At 41.8% G+C, this 25,543-nt stretch overlaps 1 protein-coding gene across 1 annotated transcript in view; it reads right to left on the bottom strand.

Moving 5' to 3' along the window:
* The window catches only part of SLC28A3 (solute carrier family 28 member 3), a 94,564-nt gene that overhangs the window by 39,056 nt on the left and 29,965 nt on the right, over positions 1-25,543 (bottom strand). The window contains exon 3 of the mRNA XM_043870564.1: positions 549-647. Coding sequence (XP_043726499.1) covers positions 549-647 — 99 coding nt within the window. The remainder of the gene's footprint in view (positions 1-548; positions 648-25,543) is intronic.

Raw genomic sequence — 25,543 nt, 5'->3', positions numbered from 1 at the left:
TTCATAAAAATTTAATTAAAAAATCTATAATCAGTGAAAATATCCTTCAAAAATGAAGACATAATACAGATATTTTCAGGCAAACAAACAAACAAAAAATAAGATCATACCCAAAATTCAGTATATAAAAGAAATAAGAGGTTTTGTCACAGAGCACCTAAACTTGATGTGTACACTTAGATGTCATTGAGGAGCCTTAGGGTGTCACAACACAGTTTTAGAACCGTGTCTTAGAACCTTCCTCTTGTCTGCCTCATTCACTTTAAAATTGAGATGTTTTTGTTGAAGTCAGTGCTTTCTGTCTTGGGATGGAATTTGGAATGTGCAATCAGGAAGTGTCAGAGCAAGCCTGGGTACTCTCTACATCCGAGAGGACAGGTGTATAAACACAAAATCTTTGTTTGCGCATATGTGTTTTCCTCATGACCCTGCCATGCCCATTCTAATTACCATTTAACTTGTTCCTCTGAGTGCCAGACTTCAGTCCCCGTAGCCGTGGCACAGCAGTTGCCATGGTGACGGACTCACTCGCTGTTTCCCAGTCATACCTGTTTGCCGTTTTCATGCTCTCTGTTTTGCACAATTCTGTTCCTTAGCGAGTGGTCATTTCCTGATGTGTTCTGGTTTCCAAAGCCATCTTCATCATTCTAAGAAAAAGTACAGGATTGCAAAAATAAAATTTCAGAGCCAAAAAGCAAATGTTCTTTCAATGAGTGATACCCAAAGACTTCTGAGGGATGGGACAACAAAGAGAAGTGTTTAGATGAGTCAGCTGATTAAAGAAAGAAACAATGAATCTTAGTACTTAAAGAAACAGAAATGATTATTAAAAAATTTGAAAATTTACTGTCTGTAAAAACCACATAAGGAAAAAGATTATCTCAATCCAGAAATGTAAATCCTTTTGTTTTCTTTCCTTTTTTTTGGCTGTGAAATCTTAGTTCCCTGACCAGGGATTGAACCCAAGCCCCTTGCAATGGAAGCATGGAGCCCTAAATACTGGACAGTCAGGGAGTTCTCTAAATCCTTTGTTTTCTAATATAATCTAATGGTACATATGGTTGCTGGTACAAAAATATGTTTTAGTTAAAAATTTGGGTGACTTATTTTTCACATATTTTTTTCCTGAAAGATATGAATGCTGTAAGTACAAGACTAACAAAAGCTTAAATGTTTTGCATTTTTCCACTTCTTTGATTATACATGTTCCTGATCAGTTTCTCTGCTTGTAATCTTTCTTTCCTTCAGATCTGTATATAAATTCTTTCTATGCTATTCTTTCTACATCATAAAATGAGACTCCTGGCCTCTGGAGTCAATTGCACACTCCTCGGCACAGTTCAGGGTTGCTCGATCCTGTTCATTCATTTTACTCCGCTCCCTTTGCAGGCACCATGAAGGAACACCCAGCCAAACAGAACTATGTGCCCTTCTCCAGGCCCAGATTAAGTTCTCCTGCCTTGTGCTTGCCATATGCTTTCCATCCTGCAAAACATCCTATAAAATATTAGCAGTTCCTTCTAAGCAAGATTTAAAGATAAAGCATGGTTCAACTACGAAAGATGATGATCTGAAAAATGCATGTGTTGTACTGAAAGTCATTACTTATATTTGAAACATGCATGATTTTTGTTGGTGTTGTTATGATGGAAAAGATTGGTGTGGTCCAACTTGAAGAAGACAGAAGGAAGAAGGTTGCTGGGACTAGGCTATGTAGCCTTCCAACAAGCAGAGCTGAGATGAGAGCGCAGCTTTCCACCCTCCTTTTCAACTCTTCACACAGACTTTCAAATTATAAAACGAAACAAAATATAGTTAACTGTGGGCTGGATAATTTTATTCTTAGATGTTGGATTTGTGAGATGTTAAAATGTGTTTTGTTTGGTTTAGAGCATTCTCTGGTAGTAATGAGCATGATAAAAAATGCCTTCTTCTGCGAGACCAATTTGGCTTTAACTTTTTCTGATTTTTCTTTCACAAACTGAGTAGGGTTTGCTCTTGGAGGTGTGTCTTGACCCCTAGCTGCTTTTCCCAAATGTGACAAACACTTGGCTCATTTTTCCTTTACCTTTTTGGGATGGGTCCAATCTTTCTCCCATCTCTTCCCCAACTAGCCTTTTTAGATGGCACTTCATTTCAAGTAAGGCCGCAGATAGATAAACAGTGTCAGATAGGTGCCTTTATCTTTTCAAGAAATGTTTCCTGCTAGCCCTGGCAGCTATGACTTTGACTTGAAAAAGAAACAAGTGTATGAGTTTGATTATTATTTTTAGCCTTGAAGTGCCTGATGTAGGATCTTCCACCAGGGATGGAATCCGTGCCCCGCTGCACCACCAGGCAAGTCTCTCTGTGAGTTTCATTTTAACTTCAGATCTCTGGCTGGCCCCACAGATCTAGGGGAAAAAAAATACGATTCCAACTTGTAATGTATGTTCCAAACCTGCAACTCCTGCTTGGAAGGCAGATTCTTTGCCTCTGAGCCATCTGGGAATCCCCTATTGAAACACAGGACTGTATAAACATGAATAAAGTTTAACTTCCAGCATCACCTGATTTATGCATAAAAGTCTTGTGGCCAAACTGCTTTTGTGTGTGTGTTACAAATGCTTACACCTTACTTTAGCCCAGCTCCTTGCTTATAACTTTCACGAGTGCTGAAAATTTGCTTAATAAAAAGCTAAAAATAAAATCCAACAGGAGTTGGAAAAACAGGACCTAGGTAACTGAGGGGGGTTGGCCCTTTGGGTCCCTAAATACACAGGTGACGCCGGGCAGGTCACATCTTTTACCACTCTGTCCACCCATCTCCACGACAGTTTAGACTTGGTCTTCTCATGGTTTCTTTCCAGCTCATATCCTTTTCTGGCTTCAAAAGCGTCTGCTTCTAGGTGCTGATCACTCCTGCCACCTAGTGGCAGAATTGGAGACGTCCTTGAGCAGCTCGGGGCAGGATGGAGCCGACCTTTATAGGGTTAAGGCAAGGGGAGAGGGGTGGCAGTGTAGGGGTTGAGTGAGGGGTGGAGCGGGCACCTCTGGACGTGTAATGGGATTGTTTTACCCCCACCATAGTACATGCTTTGGCTTTTCAGCGTTGTTCAGAACAATATCTCCCAATTGGGGATTTCCAACAGAAACAAAGGAGGTGTTTATGGGTGTTACTTGGTGCCTGAAAAATGACCCGTAAAATACCTGTTTATCTGCTTCTTTTTAAATTGGAGTCCTGCGGGCTATAACAGGTGGCCCATAATTACTTTTTAGCCCATTGTTTTTTTTTTTTCCCCATCTATTTAGCAATTCGGGTTGAAAGATATCATAGTACACTGGACTCTACAACCATAACTGTATATTTGAGGGCATGCCGGCTCCCTGAATGGGTAACAACGTTGTGGGTGCGGTGTATGAGTACTTCTAAGCAATTCACAGCACAGCACTTTTAACTTCTTTACTTAACCTTAGTGGCTGTGTGTCCTAAGGAGATGATCTCGGATTGGGCCCCGACTGGAGGGCAGATCCTTGAGCCAGGAGTACGCGGTGTTTGGGCTTGTTCCCCCTTCTTTGTCTTTTTAATCTTGCATTTCCATGTGGTTCAAGCAACTATAGATCCACAGTCGGTGTTCCAGGGAGTACAGATGGACACAAGCCTTTTAAGTCAATTTCTTCCTTTTATCAGTTTCTAAACCACACAACTTCTAGAACATAGTCCTGAAAACTGAAATCACCCTCCTCCCCCCTGGCATCTATTTGTGGGTGGGAGGGGTCTCCTGTAGAATCTTAGCTGAACACATCACCACCCAAAATAAAGGTGACGATTGCAAGCTTCCCTTTTAACTAGATTCTGGTCAATGAAATGTAAACAGAAGTGGAGCCCTGAGTCGGGCAACTTGGGGATGCTCCTTAAGAGATGGCTGGCAGGTCCTCTTTATTCCCTCTAGCCTCTGCTCTGTGCTGCTGCCTGGTGTGTGGATGGTTCCAGCTGGGTCACGAACACAAAGACCCCATCTTTGTGATGTCAAAGTGGTGAACTAGAGGGGCCTTGGGCCCTTGGAAACCTTGAGCTCCCACTCTGCCTCTGCACAACCCATCTCCTGACTTACCTGCAGGAAACACACTTCTCCCTTCTTACTTTTGGTTTTTGCTTTTATGTACACCTGAGCTTACATAATATTTAGTGGGTTCAAAACACTGCATGAAACCTTTACAGCATTTTGCATTAGATCTATAGAGGCCTATGAGGTGACTATTGGGATCACCCTTTTTACAGATGAGGAAACTAAGGCAAAGATAAGTAAATTCCCTGACCCAGGTTGTACAACCAGAAGTACAGGAGATGGAATCTGATTTAAGACTTTCCAGTCTCAGGCCCTAGTGTACTCGTAGAGTTTAGCCAGTGGGCCAAGGCCTTTTGGCCTCGGAAATGTCTAAAGACATAGTAGTGTACCTACAGATTGAATTCCCTTTCAATTAAGAAAGCCTGATTTGGACTCTAGCTATTAACATTTGATTAGAGTAGAAATGACAGAGATACTTAAGATTCCAGAAAGGCTGGGGTCACTTTTAAACTTGTTTTAGATTCTGGTGGTCATTTCTTATGCCAGCATGATGGCCTTCCTACCTTAGACAGATTCTAAGTCAACTTTGCCCTTTAAATAACATAAGTGGGCACTCCTGCATTTGTGGGCAGGTCATGTCTCCATGGGGGGCTTCCCTGGTGGCTTGGATGCTAAAAAATCTGCCTGCAATGTGGGAGACTCAGATTCAATCCCCAGGTCAGGAAGACTCCCCTGGAGAAGGGAATGGCAACCCACTCCAGTATTCTTGCCTGGAGAATCCCATGGACAGAGGAGCCTGGCAGGCTATAGTCCATGGGGTCGCAAAGAGTAGGACATGACTGAGCGGCTAAGCACAGCATAGCACATGTCTCCATGATGAGTGTGAGATTCTTTCTTCTTCTAACCATGCCTGCTCCACTCAGTTGGTCTCTCTCTCCCACTGTGGCCCTGACTGAACCAACATGGCTTCCATTTCTGTTGCAGTGTCTCCATCGAAACTCAGGATCACTATGCCAGGAGGGCCTTTCTTTCCACCTTCCTTATACAAACTGCTCTGGCCCCATGTGCTCTGACTGGTGGACTGGCCTTGCTGAGGGGGGCACAGCTTGGCTTTGAGACCTGGTGCAAGAATGGAAAACTTCCCCCAAGGAGACTTTGATCCTAATCTTTGGCTGGAGGTAGAGCATATAGGTTTATCAAAGATGAGATTTCCCCGCAGGCAAAGTGATGTTGACAAGGACCTCCAGGAGTTGCTGTGAAGTTCCTTAATTTGTTCTAGGGCTTGGCGCAGGTTTTAGGAGGTGTTTGATAATATACCTTGGGTGGAGGGTTTTATACTGCCAAAACAGATTAGATTGGTGACCTAGGTTGCTTATTTTATTTTCCATGTATTTAATATGTATATAAGAGTGTGGTGGTAGTGGTGGTTTAGTTGTTAAGTTTATGACTCTTATAACCCCATGGACTGTAACCCGCCAGGCTCCTCTGTCCATGGAAATTTCCCAGGCAAGAATACTGGAGTGGGTTGCCATTTCCTTCTCCAATATGTGTGTATCTATTTCCAAATCTCTGTCCACCTTTAATGCAAACTTCCTCAAAGAGTCATTCATGCTATGCAGCCCAGACCCTAGGCATAGAAATTGGTTTTCAGCTGTATAGGCTAGTTGTATTTGCTCAACATGATACCACAAAGGCCCACAGCAAAACCAGATAGTGGACAAAGCAGACTGTGGGTCACCACTTTCCTTGCCTTGATTTAATCCCTCTGTTTCCATACCAACCCCTGAGAGCTGAGGGACATTTGCCTGATTTATCTCTGAGTTTCTTTCCAAAGTACCTGGTGTTTGGCAGAAATGCTCTGGAGCTGTGCTGGGGGAGATATATGCCTGGAGAGATATACAGTGGTCAACCACCCAGAGCTGGCTCTGACGTGACCACAGGAAGGCGCCTGCGAAGATGAAGCCTGGAGGTCTCCAAGGGTTACCTTTGCTTTATCACCCAAAGTGGGCATTTGTGCTCTGCTAGGTGTAATTGGTGCCATGTGCAAAGGAGGGTGGGAGATGGAGCATGCCCCGGTTGCCCCTGGAGATCCCCACCTCTTTCCTAGAGCCCGATGACCTGTCTGCCTCCTGGTCCCGGGAATTCCCTGACTGCTCTCCCTCTGGAAAGAAGGTACCTTTAGAATGTGAGCTCCCCTTCTCTATTCTCTGGCAGTTGAATAAAAGCCTGTCTTGCTTGCACCAAACTCAGCTTCATTATTGGCAGCGTAAAGCTGGGCAGCAAAGAACTCCCTGACCAAGCCAGGAGTGCTTCAGTTTGACTAAAGTCCCAGGAGGGGTGGCCTTGTGTCTAATTTGGTAACAGAAGCAACAGCGTGGTACATTCTGAGAGTCAGGGACACCTTAAATATGGCCATGGATGTTGAAGTCCCAATGCCTGCAACGAAAATGGGAATGTGATGTCATTTGGACTCGGGACTGGGTAAATCTGTTTTAGCTCCTGGACTCTGAGCTGAGAAGCCAGATACTTGTCCTTTAGTGCCAGGCACAGAAGTGCTCAATGACTGTTTTAGAATCTTACACTGTTAGATAAATCAGTGTCTCTATGAGTGGTAACCCACTTGAAGTGACTCAGGTGGTAAAGAATCAACCTGCAATGCAAGAGACCGGGGTTTCATCCCTGGGTCAAGAAGATCCCCTGGAGAAGGGCATGGCAACCCACTCCAGTATTCTTGCCTGGAGAACCCTATGAACAGAGGAGCCTGGTGGGCTATAGTCTATGGGGTCGCAAAGAATCAGACACAACTGAGTGACTAACACTACCAGTGGTGGGGGCTGGCACAAGACTGCTCTCTCTCCTTCCTTACGAAGGTCATCTTCTGTTCTGATATTCTTAGCCTTAAGGGTCTAAGTGAAGGTGTCAGTAATACATCTCCAATTTCGGCTGCTTTTCTGAGTTTTTTTCAAGTGATCTAACCTTTCTGTATCCATTTCTCTGATCATGGATTAGGACTAGATTAGAGCAACTAACTCAAATAGTAACTTAAAATTCCAAAATGCAATACAAGTAGATCATAGACAATGACTCAGCATAAATCTCAGGCAACGCTTCTTGGGATATTGATAAATTATCTATATGAATTGTGGCTGCATTATGATTAAAAAGCCTGAGTTCCATAGTCACTCTTGGGTTCAAATCCAGCCTTAATTTCTTGAGGCCTCAGACTCTATTGTATGGGAATGCAGTATTCTTTACCTAACTGGGGGGGCGTGTGACCAGTCTGGTACCACTCATAATAAGTACTTATTGACTTTTTTTTTCATGTTAATTTTATGGTTTAGTTTGCTACTTGCTTGCTTGTTCTGGGGCATTTAGTCACTTTGTCCTGTTATCAAAATCTGGCTTGTAAAAGTCAACATCTGTTTTGTGAATCTAATTTCTTCAAATTACCATTATTTCCCCCCCCACCCCCACCACTTATCCACCTATCTATCTATCCATCATCTATTTAAAAAACCTACAAATGTCAACTATTTTAAGACTATTCCTGGGACTTCGCTGGTGGACCAGTGGTTAAGACACTGCCTTCCAAGGCCAGGGGCATGGGTTTGATCCTGGGTTGGAGAGTTAAGATCCCATATGCTTTGAGGTGCAGCCAAAATAAAATAAAAATTTTAAAAGGCCATTACTTTCCAATATTTTCTTCCAAGTTGCATGAGCATTGCCTTGGAACGCTTGCATTTTCAAAGGCAGTATTCCAGAAGCCTCTAGACTGTACCTGTCACTCCTGACCTGTTGACTCATTCAACCTCTGGCTCAAGCCTCGGGTTTACGTAATCCTTCATGTGAGGTGATGGGCACTGGCTAGACCGCTCCTCTGTGGAACGTTTCAGTTTTTCCTGCCAAGCCTGTGTGGGTCGACAGGTTGGGTGCAGTATCGTGGGAGGAAAGCACCTGTCCAGCCTGGGGCTCATTGTCACCCTGCTCTGGCACAATCCCCTGTTACCTCTGAATGCTCTAGTGGGAGCTCTGAGCTGGGTGCAGGGTGTCAGGCCTACAGAACACTGATGACATCCTCCCCTCATGATCTTTGTGAGCCAGAGGCAAGGGGAACCTCTAAGGATAGAAATATAAGGAAAAGTAGAAAGAGGCAGAGTTCATCACCTGGAGGAGAAAAGTTAGAGGAAGGTTTTATTTGTTGGATTAAAACGAATACATTTAAACATGCAAATACTCATGGACTATGACTTCTGTGAACTTTCTAAGAATTTTTTTTTTGACGTGGACCATTTTTAATGTCTGTATTGAATATATTACAAAATTGCTTCTGCTTTATGTGCTTTTTTTTGCTTTTTTAAAAAGTTAATTTATTTATTTTAGTTGGAAGCTAATTACTTTACAATATTGTGGTGGTTTTTGCCATTCATTGACATGAATCAGCTTTTTGGCCATGAGATATATGTGGGATCTTAACTCCCTAGCCAGGGGATGAACTTATACCCAGTACATTGGAAGGTGAAGTCTTAACCACTGGACCACCAGGGAAGTCCCTGGTGAGCTTTGTTGAGGAAACTTCTCAAGGGAAAAATAGCCAAATGGAGAAATGTTGGCAAAATAAGTGATAGTATGTTTTGAATCTTTTTTAAATGAATCAAAATCCAAAACAATTTAGGGATTAAGATTCCAGAATAAATTATAAACATTATAACCCCTACTAATGTAGAAAAAATGATCAGAGCACCGCTTGAGGGAGGAGGAAATAAAAAGATTGATGGTAGGCTAAGTAGGCCTGTTTCCTTAACTTTTAATTTCTGGAACTGGAAGAGATTTTAAGTAGCAGTGTTTAAAGTAGAAAGGTAAATGCTAAAACATATATAGTCAGCTAAAACCAAGTGATGGAAGAGAAGGAAACAAAATAATGGAAAGTAGAAAATATACAAATTTTGTGATCATTCACAATTTTAAGTTGGTTATAAAAGGAACCATTAAATAAACAAATACATCTTCAGAAGAAACCAAAAAATAAAATAAAATAAACCAAACCAAACAACGAAAAGGTTAAAAAAAAATTACAACCTGAAATATGATGAGAGGAGCTTTTTTTTTTTTTTAAGTTGCTCAGTTGTGTCCGCTCTTTGTGACAGTATACAGTCCATGGAATTCTCCAGGCCAGAATACTGGAGTGGCTTGCCTTTCTCTTCTCCAGGGGATCTTCCCAACCCAGGGATTGAACCCACGTCTTCCACATTGCTGGTGGATTCTTTACCAGCTGCACCACAAGGGAAAACCAAGTATACTGGAGTGGGTAGCCTATCCCTTTTCCAGCGGATCTTCTCGACCCAGGAATTGAACTGGGGTCTCCTGCGTTGCAGGAGGATTCTTTACCAGCTGAGCTACCAGGGAGAGGAGCTGCTGCTGCCAAGTCGCTTCAGTCGTGTCCGACTCTGCGCGACCCCATAGACGGCAGCCCACCAGGCTCCCCTGTCCCTGGGATTCTCCAGGCAAGAACACTGGAGTGGGTTGCCATTGCCTTCTCCAATGCATGAAAGTGAAAAGTGAAAGTGAAGTCTCTCAGTCGTGTCCGACTCTTGGCGACCCCATGGACTGCAGCCCACCAGGCTCCTCCATCCATGGGATTTTCCAGGCAAGAGGACTGGAGTGGGGTGCCATTGCCTTCTCTGGGGAGAGGAGCTAAGAGCAAGCAAATCAGTTTGAGTCAGATAGAATAACAGAACACAACCATATACTGAAAATGACTCAGTGGTCATCATCTTAATCAATCCAGGCTGAATAGAGCACAAAAAACTCAATGACTGTGTCCAAAAAAATACCAGTTGTCAGGGTACACTCAGACTGTTTAATGTATGGCCATCTATATACAAGTGGCATGGATTAATAAGGGAAACAGGGAGAAAAAATTTAGCCATGTTTAGAAAGAGGTTGAGAGAACTCTTTCAGTTTATGACAAATCAAATGGGAAAGTAAGGATAAAGGAAAACCAACATAACAACAAAGAATAGAAATCTAACATCTCTTGAACTCCAATAAAAAAATATATTGTAGCCGAGATGGCTAGTGGTCCCCAAAATCTATTCTTCCCCATTTCCTTTAGAAATAGAAATTCTTCCCCCATTTCCTTTAGCAGGACCTATGATTTCCCAGAAAAGGGCATGTTTCCTAACCTCCCAGCGGTTATGATGAAGTCTGCATTTGTGATTGAAGCTATGTGCAACTTCTGGGAGCTGTTCTAGGAAAGGACAGTGGGTGGAGCTGACAGAGCCTTTCAGAATGTTTTTAAAAACATAAAATTAAATATATAGGATTAAAAGGAAGCCAATTATATTGAAATACCAGTTATTAAAATATTGAAATTAATTTGTGATAGGATAACATATATGCATCTCTATTAACACATTATAAAACAGGAAAAAAACCCCAACAAGGTTCAGTGGCAAGTTCCAATAACCACATTAATTTCAATGCCATGGCTGCAAATTATGCAACAGATACGAATTCTTTTTTCTGCTTGTATTTATTAACTCAATGTAGTGAGGCTCCTGTCACAAACATTTCAAACATGGGGTTCGACCTCCCCTTGGTCTATGGAGTGGAATGTGCTCCTTTCCCATCAGGCCCATTGGGAAGGTTTCCCTGCCCACTCTCCAGCTGACGTATCTCTTAGTTATGAAGCCACCATAAATGCATACATCTGGGAGAATATGGACCTTTTTAAAAAAATCTTATTTGTCACTGGAGGTCCTGGTTTTACATCTGATTCTATTCGCATTAACATCCAGTAAATCTACTAGTGAGATAAATCACATAATGCCCAGGAATAAAGAACTTTGCATTTGATCCTTATAGATTCTTGAAATAAGGAGAAAATGAGTGGTGGTTAAGCTTCCTGCTTAATTGTCTGAGGCTGACATCATATGATTTTTCTAAATGACTTTTTTTCTATCAGAAATCATCAGAGTCCTGGGTTATATTTAAAAGATGAAATGCAGATTATTTTCCAGTGTAATTCTGGAACCCGACCAGACCGAGCTCAGGCAGACTGGAGAGTGGTTGTTGCATGCAACGTCCACTTGGTGGCGCCACTCCCCTAATGCTGCTAGATAGAGGTGCCAGGAAGGCCAACCCAAGGGCCGCCTCTGATTCTGGCAGTCTGGAGGCTGGAACCTGGTAAAAACCATTACTGTGACCTCATTTTTATATACTCTGAATGCTTACTTAATATCCTGTCTAGGGTGATTATATTTAATAAATAAATCCAGTCGTTGGTAAAAAGCATTCTGAGATCACTGACCAAATCTGGGACAAATTGAATACAAAAAAATAAAAAATATGAATAAAGTCTGTAACTTACTCACGTCAAAAAATAAGGTGGAATGACAGATGGATAAAGGACAGCATAGATGAAGAAATATGTGATAAATTGCAGTAAAATATAGATTGTAGGTGTGTTCACTACGAAACTCTCAACTTTTCTGTATGTTTGAAAATTTTCATAATATAATGTTGGTAATTAATTATAAAATGATGAATAAAAAGGAATGCTAGTCCACAGTGATATTCAAAAAGAGAGAAAAAAAGGGAAGTTCATTCTTTTCAAAAGAAAAGAATAGGTAAGGAATATTAACAAAATGAAAGTCAACATTATGCAACTCCTAAGGTAACAATTGATTGAGAAAAAGGTCATCAATGGATGCAAAAACCATGGGGTGAAATGTACTGGGGACCTGAAGAATCACTGCTCATATCACTTACTAATTAGAAAGAGAAAAATGTAACTTCATAATGGAATAGTCTACCAAGTTATCCCAATAGTGGATAATAGTTAAGTTTCTCTAGCACACATATGTGTATGTTTTCCTTTTTTCACATATGGTTTCTAGATCCTGGAACTTGCTAAAAGTCATATACATGCAGAATTGTACTTTCCTAGACATCACTGCCCTTCCGCTGAGCTGCCTTTCCCTCTTATCTTAGTTTTTGATACCTGTACTTGATAATGAGTGATTATTTCAGCCTGGTTCCAATTTCCTGTTATTGTTCCTTTTGCCTTTCTTTGACTTAAGTTGATTGTTTAAATATTTAAGGACACTCCCACGAGGACTCCTAAGATACACTTGAGAGGGAGAGGTCTCAAGACACCCACAGAGAAGCTAATCCTAAGAACAATAATATGACAACTTCTATACTTCTTATTCTGGGTCAGGCACAGAGCTCTGTGCTTTCCCATGAACTACCTCACTCAACCCCCTTTGCCCTTGATTTTCTAACATTTGCATCTTCATTAATTTTTTTGTTACGTGAAGTCAAGAATTCTTCTCCCATTAAAAACCAGTTTTCTATCTGCACTTACTGGTTGCTATGGTCTGAATGTTTGCATCCCCTCAAAACTCATTATGTTGGAATTCTAACCCCCAAAGATGGTATTAGGAAGTGGGGGTGAGCCATGAGGGTGGAGCTCTAATGATTGGGAATAATTAGTGCCCTTGTGAAAGTAAGACCACAGAGATCCCTACCCCTTCCACCACATGAGGACACAGGGATTTCAAGGGTGCTGACTATAAAACAGGAAGAAGGCTCACACTAGAACCATGACCCTGCTGACACCTTGATCTTGGGCTCCCAGTCTCCAGATATAAATTTCTGTTATCTTTAAGCTACTGAGTCTGTGGTATTTTGTTATAGCAGCCTGATTAGATAAGACACTGGTTCTATTTTTTGCCTCATATTCATTCTTTAACCCATGCCAAACTGGCTTTCATTCCTACCATGCTAGAAATCACCCTTGCTAAAGTAAATCAATGGTTTCCATTTCCCTAAATGCAGTTTTCATCGTACACAATGGACCAGGTACTCTTTGAAATATTCTTGTCCCTGACTTCTGTGATCACATTTTGTTAGTTCTCTCCTACCATCTGGGCTTCTTCTCTTTTCACCCAACCCTTAACTGTTATGCACAGTTCCCTGGGGCTCCCTCCCAAGTACTCTCATTTACTCCTTTAACAAATTCTTACTGTGCACCTACTATGGCAGAGACTCTGTATTAGTTACTCGGCATTGCATATACAGTCCCCCTTCTCAGGAACTTTAGAGGGAAAGCTGTCAACCATAAATTACTTAACCGATCATTTCATTATAATCAGTATGCTAACTAGTGATAGTGCTCAGCCACTCAGCCGTGGCTGACTCTTTGCGGCCCCGTGGACTGTAGCCTGCTAGGCTCCTCTGTCCATGGGATTATCCAGGCAAGGATGCTGGAGTGGGTTGCCATTTCCTCCTCCAGAGGATCTTCCTGACCCAGGGATCAAATGTGTCTCCTACATTGGTGGGTGGATTCTTTATCACTAGAACCACTTGAGAAGCCCCGTAGTCGGTATAAGGACTATTGGAAAGTTCAAGGTACCACTTCAACAGGTTAACTGGAATAAACGTGGCTTTGTCTGAAATTCCAAAGATTCAACCCATTCAATCACAGGGGGAACCAGAAATGCTCTTATAAGCAAAACATCTCACATTTGAGGAAAAAATTAACAAACAAGAATAAAATCCTTCTGAATTTCTCAGTTGAAATTAAGGTTCTTCTTATTCTCATTTCCTTCTCTGAAGTGTTTCACTAGGTAAATCTCTAGTCTGTCTGAAGGGATCAAAATTTAGGTGGCGAGGTGATTGCAGATTATGTTTTGTTTATAAAAATGCTTTTGCCTTGTGCTATGAGGCTGCTGGTGATCTTTCTGTACGGCTCCTGATTCTCAAAGATCAAAAGATTAAGAGATGTTGGCTATCTATATTTTGTTGCAACTTTTAAATATACCTTGAACTTCCAAACCACATCATTCCAGCCTGGTAGGGCAAATATTTTTGGATCTTTGATCAAAACCTGGAATGATAGCTTTCATAGAAGGCAAAAAATAAAGTCATTTTCTCCTTATCCCAACTGTAACAAGATTGTGACTCCATCAAGAGTTCCTTCAATGTTGAAGCCCAAGTGGTTGGTTGGTTCTTGTATTAGAACTCAAGTTGGAATTACATAATTCTTTGAAATTTGGGGGTCTATGTTATTTATTATACATGGCCTAAAAACATTGTTCTGTCTCTGTTATTACCTGTCACCCACATTTCTAGGGTTTGTTGTTGTTCTTATTGTTATTTTTGTTGTTAACCTGTCTTCTCTCAGAGTTCTGGACCTTCTTGGTTCCCTCTTCTCCCTATCTGGACAGTTTCAATTTTAGAATGATTCACATGTTAAGAGGTAATTTGTTACACATTTCCTATTCCTTATGGCATCCAAACACCAAACAAAAGGATAAACAGCCTCTTCCCCCTTTAATAAACAGAACCCACACAGATATCCATGTATAATAAAGCTGCAAATATTCAAAGCTGTGGCTGTTAATAAGGTGGCATTTTCAACTGGTGTCAAAGCTGATGTAAGGAGTAAGAGTGTCTCACTTAGTAAAAACATCAGAACTCTTCATGAAATTTCGGGCTGTGTAAAGTACATTTTAAAAGGGTACATAAGTCAGTATAGTAGAGGGGTCCTGTTCAGTTCAGTTCAGTTGGTCAGTCGTGTCCGACTCTTTGCGACCCCATGAACTGCAGCACGCCAGGCCTCCCTGTCCATCACCAACTCCCAGAGTCCGCCCAAACTTATGTCCATGGAGTCGGTGATGCCATCCAACCATCTCATCCTCTGTCATGCCCTTCTCCTCCTGCCCTCAATCTTTCCCAGCATCAGGGTCTTTTCAAATGAGTCAGCTCTTTGCATCAGGTGGCCAAAGTATTGGAGTTTCAGCTTCAACATCAGTCCTTCCAATGAACACCCAGGACTGATCTCCTTTAGGATGGACTGGTTGTATCTCCTTGCAGTCCAAGGGACTCTCAAGAGTCTTCTCCAATACCACAGTTCAAAAGCATCAATCCTTTGGCATTCAGCTTTCTTTATAGTCCAACTCTCACATCTATACATGACCACTGGAAAAATGTAAAGGCATCTAAACTTGCTATGAATACTAATTCCCACGTGAAGCCATGGGTAGACAGTGGCTCTGCTCTAAACCACATTTTAGCAATTGTGTTTTTTTCCTGATTATATTTTTAATGTACTTTGATGTTTATGCTGATGAGTTTTTAATGTACTTTTGGAGATATTTCAGTCTTGTGTACTCTTCTGATGTCAGAAAAGTACCCCTGGTTGTTTGTGGTCTTATCGTATAATCAGCCTACCACAGGCTTTCATGTACAACAAAGTAATTAATATTGTGCAAGTGTCAAGTACTTTTGCTATAAAAGTAGTTTGAAAAATAAGAAATTATTTAAAATGGTTACAGAATACAAGTTAATTTCCTTTCCCCACTTAAGTCTGCTTTACCAGCAAAAGGATCACTTATTTGTCATTGTGAAATTCTTAGAACATGTGTTTAATCCTCTTAAATACACTCAGTACTAAAAAATCTGTATTTCTTATTTTGGTAAGTATGGTAAGTTCTTTGGGTACAGAGTACAAGGTGCAATCAAACAATGGTGAGGACCTGTCCCACTGGATCTCTTGAGTTGTCTGATTTTTTTTTCTCCAGTGTTTTGTTTTACACAGCTTTTGAATTTCTTAACTTTTGTTGTGTGTACTAAATACTGCATATGTACTATTCTGATTGTTTACTACCAATAAAAGACCTGTTAATCACACACACAGAAAAATTAAAATTAAGTATGGTCTAATACTTATACAAAACCTGTGAAGAATATAACACTTGTCTGTGAAGCAATTTGGTCAGACAAATCACTAAATGACTTTATTCTTTCAATTAAAGTTCTTAATTTCATTTCTAAAATTAACAGCAGAAAACATAGCTTCAGCTCTTCATTAATGTCTATTATTGGAGAAAGAGTAAGAATGAAGAAAAGGGAAAGAGGGAAGAAGAGATGCAGGTGGTATCAAGAGACATTGAATATCATTAATGATACCTTCATCCTGTATACCTTGAGTAGCCCCTAAGCTATTCAAAATCTTGCTTTGTTTTTGCAACCATTGGTTTATATAGTGGGTGTTACAACTTGGGACCTTCCTGCAAGTTCAGTGAAATCAATCCCAAGTCTACTTTCGGTTCTTGCTTCAGCCACTCTCCAGCCCTCTTCATGTAACAGGAACTTCCCTGTTGGTCCAGTGGTTAGGACTCTGAGCTTCCATTGCAGGGGGCCCAGATTCAATCCCTGGTCAGGGAACTAAGATCCCACAAGCTATGCAGTATGGAAAAAACAAAATACGTTGTTTTATGCCAAAGCCTGAATCACCTGCAGGATAAAGTCTGGGTCAGTCATGCCTGATTCTTGAGTTATTGTGGGGAGTTATGGTCATTTATTGCTAAATATTATCCTTACTTAGAACTGCAGTATTTTATGCTGGTGGAGAGCATATCATTATGTCGTAGGCATTTGAATCTGCCCACAACTGGAAAAATTTTGGGTTTTGGCTTCCCTGGTAGCTCAGCTGGTAAAGAATCCGCCTACAATGCAGTAGTCCCTGGGTTGGGAAGATCCCCTGGAGAAGGGAGAGGATACCCACTCCAATATTCTGGCCTGGAGAATTCCATGGATTGTATAGTCCATGGGGTTGCAAAGAGTTGAACACGACTGAGTGACTTTCACTTGACTTCACTTCACTTCAAAATTACCTTAGCCATTAAGCACTTCTTTCCACAGAGTGCTAATTAAGTGCTAGAAACTTACAGTATACAAAAAATTTTAAAAAGAAATTCATTTGACTAAATATAACATGAATCAAAATGAACCAAAACATCTGCAGTGCCTGCACGGCTCAGTCATGTCTGAGTCTTTGTGACCTCATGGATTGCAGCCCCCCAGGCTCTTCCTGTCCATGAAATTTTCCAGGCAAGAATACTGGAGTGGGTTTCTATTTCCTACTCCAGGGGGATCTTCCTGACCCAGGGATCAAGCCTGTGTCTTCTGCAACTCCTGCACTGCAGGCAGATTCTCTACTGCTGAGCCACTGGTGAAGCTCCAGAATAAACCCAAATATTTGTAAATCACTTTTTAAAGTGCTGTGAAGAGCCCCAGGTATTGAGAACTGAGCTCTCCAGTGTGCTGGGGACCTCAGAGACATAAGATTTTACGTTCAGTTGACATGGTAACAATTCAGATCTGCTTGCTGGCATCTCTCACAGTTTTTCCATGAGTGGATTCCAAGATTTGCTATAAGAAGAGACAGACTTCACACTTAGAGTTCAAAATTTGGTTTCACATGCACCAAAATAGCCTCCCCACCTAAATGGTTTAAATAATAGCTGCCTGAGCATTAGTAATAAATACTTGAACATTTGTTAGGTACCAGTGCTTTACATTTGGAGAAGGAAATGGCAACTGACTCCGGTATTCTTGCCTAGAGAATCCTGTGAACAGAGGAGCCTGGTGGGCTGCCATCCATAGGGTCGCACAGAGTCGGACACGACTGAAGCGCCTTAGCATGCATGCATGCATTGAAGAAGGAAATGGCAACCCACTCTGGTATTCTTGCCTGGAGAATCCCAGGGACAGAGGAGCCTGGTGAGCTGCCATCTACGGGGTCTCACAGACTCGGACACGACTGTGACTTAGCAGAAGCAGCGCTTTACATTAATTTCACAAAAGTCTTATGATGAAGGCCATCAGTAACTATTTTTGGATGAGAAAATAGGTATAGAAATTATGTAACTTGGGAGTTCCTTGCTGGTCCTGTGGTTAAGAATCTGACTTCCAAAGCAGGGGATGCAGGTTCAATCTGTGGTTGGGGAACTAAGATCTCACAGGTTGTGGGGCAATTAAATCCATACACCTCAACGACTTGGGCCACGCTCTAAAGCCTGTGAGCAGCAACTAGAGAAGACAACACTGCAGTGAAGACCCAGTGCACCAAAAAAAAAAAAAGAAAGAAAGAAAGAAAGAAGAAGTTAGGTAGTGTGCCCAAATCACAGAACTAGTAGTCTAGTTCTGAAGCTTCAATCCAAGGGGTTTTGCCTTCCTCAGAATAATTTAATATGTAGTTTTCAACCTCAGTGTCTGTGTCCTGTTATCCTCACTTTTCCCAACACCCAACAGTCTGGCTTTTTTCAAGAGTTCACCCCCTTTCTCTCTCCTACTTCTTCCTTAAGGAGAGGGCCTTTGCCATCTCCAGCCAAGGTCAAAGTCACATACGCTATGGCCAGTGCTTGGAACACTGCAGACTACTTCTTACTCCCACTGGTGCTTTTCTGAATTCTTCCTTTCCTACGCCTTTCTTCCCTCTTCCTTGACCGAAAGACCTCGTACTCTGCAAGGGAACAAGGAAGTGGCCGTGTGGAGCAACAGAAAGCCACAAATATGCGGTCTCCTGGAAATGTCCTTTGTTGACTCTGCCCCCCTTTGCTGGATCCAACATACCCTGTTTCTAGACCTTTGCTTCTCTCCTGCTTTTGTTGCCTGCATCTGCTGCTCGATTAAACAAATACTTAGTTTCAAACCTCCCTGGCTGCACAAGTCAGACCAGTACTCTCTAACCAACTTCCTCCTTGTAAAAGTTCCTGAACCTTTAGTCTTGAGTGGATGAGAAACTCAGAATGCAATAACTAGAATCAGAAAAATAAAGATTTTTTAAAAGCTAGGAAAGTTATAATGTAATATGCATGACAGAGTAGGATGATCAGTATATTTCCAAAGCTGAGCAGGTCAGCAGAGTGAGGTAACTGGGTGGTCCAGAAGAGGAGCTGTTAATGCCTGTTTTGGCCCCTTTTAGACTATGACTGACTCTTTCTCATGATGCAAAGAGCCTTGTCTCATTTTAATGGGTTACTTTCTGATCCTGTTTCATGGAGGAATATACATATATATTTAATTGACGTATAGTTGATTTATAACGCATGTTAGTTTCAGGAGTATAGCAAAATGATTCATATAATTGCAAGATTTTGACTATAGTTCCCTATGCTATACAGTAGGTCTTTGTTGTTTATTTTATATATAGTAGTGTGTATGGTGAAAATAAAAGTGAAAGTCGCTCAGTTCTATCCAACTCTTTGAGACCCCATGGACTTTGTTCACGAAATTCTCCAGGCCAGAATACTGGAGTGGATAGCCTTTCCCTTCTCCAGGGGATCTTCCCAACCCAGGGATTGAACCCAGGTCTCCCACATTGCAGGCAGATTCTTTACCAGCTGAGCCACAAGGGAAGCCCAGTAGTGTGTATATGTAATCCTAATTTATCCCTCCCTCTCATGGAGGAATTTATACCATGACTTTAGTTGCAACCTCTTATAATCTGGCTGGCTAACTTATTCTAGAATGTTCCTAAGTCCACAGAGTATAGAAATTCAGTTTTAAATGTAAACATATTGGTTTTAGATTCTTGGGACCAAGATTTTGAAATAGCAAAGAGCCATGAGTAAATAAGAACTGTCCTCTATTCCTGTATGCCTCTCTTTACCACCCCCCAACCCCCCTCCCCCATCTTCCTGTTCATGTCTCTCATATCTTTTTATTCAGGGCCTTGACTTCTCCATATAATGTCATATGAGAAAAATAGTTCTTGACATGGTGGCCTGGAGAATTATACCCTTTGGGCCCTCACGAGTATTTTCTTTCCACTCAGCTCAAAGGTCTGTGTAGTCAAAACTATGGTTTTTCTAGTAGTCATGTATGGATGTGAGCATTGGGCCATAAAGAAGGCTGAGCACCAAAGAATTGATGCTTTTGAATTGTGGTGCTGGAGAAGATGTGTGAGAATCCCTTGGACTGCAAGGAAACCAAAGCAATCAATCCTAAAGGAAATCAACCCTGAATATTCACTGAAAGGATTGATGCTGAAGCTGAAGCTCCATGTACTTTGGCCTCCTGATGCGAAGAGCCAACTCATGGGAAAAGACCCTGATGCTGGGAAAGACTGAAGGCAGTAGCAGAAGGGGGCAACAGAGAATGAGTTGCTTGGATAGCATCATCTACTCAATGGACATGAGTTTGAGTAAACTCTGGGAGATAGTGAAGGACAGGGAAGCCTGGTGTCCATGGGTTGCAAAGGGTCGAACCCAACATAGAGACTGAACAACAAACAACAAAAGCTCAGAGTAGGTGCTCAAAAGATATTTGTAGAATGAGTTAGTGAAGGAATGAAAGCCTGGAAATATTCATTTTGAACATTTAGGAAATATTCTCCAACTCCCAGTCTAGGGGAGATCACCTCCTTATATCATGAATAGCACTTTTTATGTACTATGTTGTGCTACTTTGCCATCGTTACCTAATTTAACCTAACAGAAGCTCCCTGTTTTCAGTTCCTAGTATAATGTCTGGCATGAGGTCAGAACTCAATAAAATTTTTGTTGAATCAATAAATGTTATGCTTTATGTTGAAAGAGTTTTGGCTCTTGGAAGGAATGAAACAAACAAAGGGTGGAATTTATAAAACCAGGAGACTGGAAGGAACACCAAGATGTCTTCAGGTATGTTTCCTGACAATCATTCCCAGTAATCATCTCCTTTGTTCCTGAAAACCCATGAGAGATTTCTTAACCTTGTGACTCCCAGGATTTTCATAAAAAACCTCTATTTACTGTCAAAGGATACAAGACATTTTTACCTTTTCTTTCTTTCTGATTTTCACAGGAAAAAGAAAGTATGGCCAGGCATGCGAAGGCTATAAATGGGCCAAAGGTCTTAGCCCATGTGTGGAGCAGATTTAGATGCCTCCAACTCCAGAGCCTGGCTTTGAGTGAAAATCATGCTGTTCTACGTCTGCCTAAATCTGCAATATGAAGACACAATTCCAAATTTCTGTGGCATGATAGAGAGTTGGGGTTCATGCTCCCAATAATCTGTTCTATATAAAATTTCAAATTCTCCCACCTTTGATATTTTTTGACAAATAACAGTTCAGTTAGCTTCTGGGGCCTAGTTTGTTATCAACATCAACAGTGTCTAGATAAAATGGGTCTGCAAGCACCACTATCTTCCTTTAAATTAAGAGCTTATGGAGTGGAGTTTTATAATCAGTAGTAAAACAGAGAGAGAGAGAGGAAGCCTGATAATCAGTCTTGGATCTGTCTTAACTGCAGTAAGAATATTTTCTTGAAAACCTGGGCAGCCCATCCTTTAGAGGTCTGGAGTTTTGGGCTGTGTTGGCAGCATACAATGCCCTGTGAGCCAGTTTCAATTGGTGTTCCCATGACTGATCAAGGGCTTTCAGTCATCACTGTCATGACATCTGCATGACAATCAGGACCAGAGATAGATAACAAATCAGGTTTTACTCCATGCAATCAACATGTAGAACCTCAAAAGAACCCTCTTATAATCAGAAGGGATATTCATGGTAGGAAAATAAAGCATTTAATCTCCCTCTTCTCCTTTCCTTTTCCTATGACCAGTAGATGCCTGAATTCTTCCCCAGTTTTGGTAAAAGGCAGCCATGATGGCTGTAAGCCTTAGGCCTTGCTTAGGCCTTGCTGTATCATGACTGATCATCCGGTGCATTCCTCCCAAAGCTACTCTCACTCTCCTGAAGCCTCAGATGTGGCTAGAACCATTTTTCATTTAATCACACACACACTTCTTTATGACATGTCTAACTTCGCTATTTAAATTTCAGGTTATTGGGCTTCCCTGGTGGGTCAGTGGTAAAGAGTCTGCCTGCCAATACAGGAGACATCGGTTCAATCCGTGATCTGGGAAGATCCCTTACACCTTGGAGCAACTAGGACCGTGTGCCTCAAATATTTAACCTATGCTCTAGAGTCAGGGAGCTGCAGCTAGAGAATGATCCTTGCTTGCCACAACTGGAGAGAAGGCCCACACAGAAAAGAAGACTCCCCCCAAATTAAAAACATATTAAAAAAACTAAGGTTATTGGTACCATTGCCAGGAATGATGGAGTAAGAACCTCTCAAATTCCTCACCTTCATAAAAGCAACAAGAACACTGGCAAAATTGTCAAAATCACTTTTTCAGAGCTCTGGAAATTAACCAAAGACTTATGACAATCCAGAGAGTATTTTTTCCAAGTAAAATGACTGAATCTCAGAACTGCAGGCTTTGTGGTGTCTGAACTCTCTAGTCATATTCCACTCTCCCCAGAGTCATGATGACCTTGAAAAACAACGGAAAGAGCAGTGAAAACTAAGCAGCCTAGCATCCTAAGGAAGAGGCAAAATGCAGCTGTCACTCTCCCAAAGTCCAGTTCCAAGATTACAGCCCTTATTTGACCTGTCTTGCAGGTCTTCTGCAATTCCCACTCACAAGGTCTGTCTTTATTTAATCTGAGTCTGCGTTCGTGTGTGTGTATGCATGCAAAGTCGCTTCAGTCCTGTCCAACTCTTTGTGACCCTATGGACTGTAGCCCACCAGGCTCTTCTGTCCATGGGATTCTCCAGGCAAGAAAACTGGAGTGGGTTGCCATGCATTCCTCCAGCAGATCTTCCAACCCAGGGATCAAACCTGTGTCTCCTGAGTCACTGTTCACCCAATACTATTTCCCTGAGGGCTATGGCTTAACATCGGAGGCAGCTGCTTGAGATGGTGATGACAGTTGGAGAAAAGAGGAAGATAAACAAAAATTTAAAGGAAAAGTTGGAGAATGAGATATCCATAAGGGAAACGAGAAGCCCAGGGACATGCCTGAGAAAGACCTGAGAAAAATAACAATTCTCATCTCTGGCTAAAGTTGAAACTCAACAGAAGCAGGGAGTGAAGTAAACACAAACTTGGACCTGGCCTGCTGGAGGACTGCAGACAATCTCCCCAGCAGTCACAGAGCTCCTGGCATGGACTGGGAGATGGATTGGTTTCAGGCACTTGGGAATTTATGTCAGATCCATTACTAATTATTAAACTCACTGAACAGAGCCTTTAGTAGCTACACATGACAATAAATGCAGACTCCATAGAATTAATTCCGTTAATTCAATAAACAAACCAATAGGAACAATAATGGCAACAGCAACAACCAGCAACACCAACAAACTCCGGAAAGGGGGGAGGTACTTGTTTTTCAGAATTACCACATTATTTTATTTTCTCAAATCGAAGTACAGTTGATTTATATAATGTTTTGGTAGTTTCAGGTGTCCAGCGAAGTGATTTAGTTCTATCTATATATTCTTTTCCAGATTATTTCATTGTAGGTTATTACCAGATGTTGACTAGAGTTCCCTATTTTATTTTGCTATCCTGAGGGAGGGAGGCAGATGAACAGAATGTGCAGGATGGGACTGTCCGAGCTGAAGGATGACAATGTCCTGTTCCTTGACCTGGTTGGTATTTTTTAATACCTTGTCTATCTGGTTTTATGTGTTTTTCTGCATGTTACACTTTATAATTATTGGAAAAACCCTTCCTACAACTCTGATCTTGCCTCTTCTGAGCCCACCTCTCTCCCCTTTGCCAGAGGAATGTCTTTTCTATCCTCATTTTCTCCAGGCTCTTAATGCCTACTTACAACACAAACTGTTTCCGGCCCCCACTCTGCCCCCAGTGACCAGTGATATCCAAGTTAGCAAATCAAAGGAACTTGTCTCCTCCATGGAGGAGTCTTTGCTTTCGACCTTGCAGTTCTTTTCCCCTCAGCTTCCCCAGACTCTTCCCCTTCACCTGGTTCTGTCCTCTCTTCCTGTGACTTTCTTATTCCTGAAACACTGGGGCTCCCCAGAGTCCCCTCCCATGGTCTCATCCACGCCCTTGCCCACCTCTCTGCTAACAGCCCCCCAAAGTATAGTGTCCCTTCCAGACTCTGGTGCAGGTATGCATGAAGCTTCCTGCTTCATCTCCATCTTCATCTGAATGTTCGGTATCATCTGAATTTCAGACAACAGGCCTCAAAATGAAGTCATTCTCTTCCTTGCTCCAACCTGATTCCTAAATTTCCTATCTCTGTAAAGGCAATCACTTCCAAGTTGACATCTCAAGCTAGAAATGTGGATGTGTTGTTCTCTTTAACCTGAGTACCAAGAGCTACGATTATTATGTTCACATTGTGCTAGGCACTTGTTACTTTATGCCTCGCCCCCTCTTCCAGATTCCTATTTTGAAAATCTCATGCCCTGAGTGGTATGTTAGGAGATGGAAACTTTGGGAGGTGATTAACTCAAGAGGGCAGAGCCTTTGTGAATGGGGTTAGTGTCTTTATAAAAAGAGACCTCAGAGAGCTCCCTGGTATTTTTGTCTTTGTGAGGATGGGGGCCTCACCAGATATTTAATCTGCTGATGCCTTGGTCTTGGACCTCCCAGCTTCCAGAACTGTGAGAAATACATTTCTGTTTATAAGCCACCCAGTTCGAGATATTGGGTTGGCCAAAAAGTTTGTTCGGGACTTTGTCGACAAAGGTCGGTATAGTCAAAGTTATGGTTTTTCCAGTAGTCATGAATGGATGTGAGAGTTTGACCATAAAGAAGGCTAAGCATCGAAGAACTGATGCTTTCAAACTGTGGTGCTGGAGAAGCCTCTTGAGAGTCCTTTGGACTGCAAGGAAATCAAACCAGTCAATCCTAAAGGAAATCAACCCTGAATATTGATGGAAGGACTGAGGCTGAAGCTCCAAGACTTTGGCCACCTGATGCAAAGAGCTGACTCATCAGAAAAGATCTTGGTGATGAGAAGGATTGAAGGCAGGGGAAGGGGGCAACAGTGGATGAGTTGCTTGGATAGCATCATTGACTCAAAGGACATGAGTTTGAGCCAACTCCAGAAGATGGTGAAGGACAGGGAAGCCTGGCATGCCGAAGTCCATAGGGTTGCAAAAAATCAGACATGACTTAGCAGCTGAACAATAACAAGCCACCAAGTCCGAGATATTGGGTTGGCCAAAAAGTTTGTTTGAGTTTTCCTGTAAGATTTTATGGGAAAAGCCTGAATGAACTTTTTGGCCAACACAATATTTTGTTACAGCAGCCTGAGTGAATTAAGACAGTTTTTTTTTTTTTTTTTTTTTTTAATTTTTTTTTTATTTTTTTGAATTAAGACAGTTTTTTAAGAAACATATAGTACATACATCGTTTACATATATTACAGAGTAAGTCGTGAAAATATTCTCAGGCAGGGCAGCTCTTACTCCTCTCCCTGACTCCTGCCAATCCCACTGCAGGGGGCCCTCTAATTAGTATGAATACTGTCACCCTGCATCAGTTTCCATTGCCTATAACCTGGTTCTGACCATCAGATTAACCTAACTGGTGTCTCAACCACACACAAATCTCTTCCCATTTCTGTTCACCTTTAAGTAGTAGAGTAACTTTAATACTTTGATCATATAAATTTTGGTCGTTTCCTTCTTGAACATCTGATGAGCACCCATGGAGGCCACATGGTTTAACACCAGCCTCCCCCACTCCCTTCATCCCCCCGGCTCCACGTCCTCTACCCAGAGCACACAGGCTCTTTCAGGCCCCGGGCCAGGGCACAGGCAGTTCTCTTTGTTTGAGATGCTCTGTTCACAACCTTCCCTGTTTATCTGGGAAATCCTTGCCTACCC

The sequence above is a fragment of the Cervus elaphus genome, chromosome 16, assembly GCF_910594005.1.
Source record: "Cervus elaphus chromosome 16, mCerEla1.1, whole genome shotgun sequence".
In the NCBI taxonomy this organism is placed as follows: domain Eukaryota; kingdom Metazoa; phylum Chordata; class Mammalia; order Artiodactyla; family Cervidae; genus Cervus; species Cervus elaphus.
This window is presented reverse-complemented; position numbering and strand designations above follow the sequence as displayed.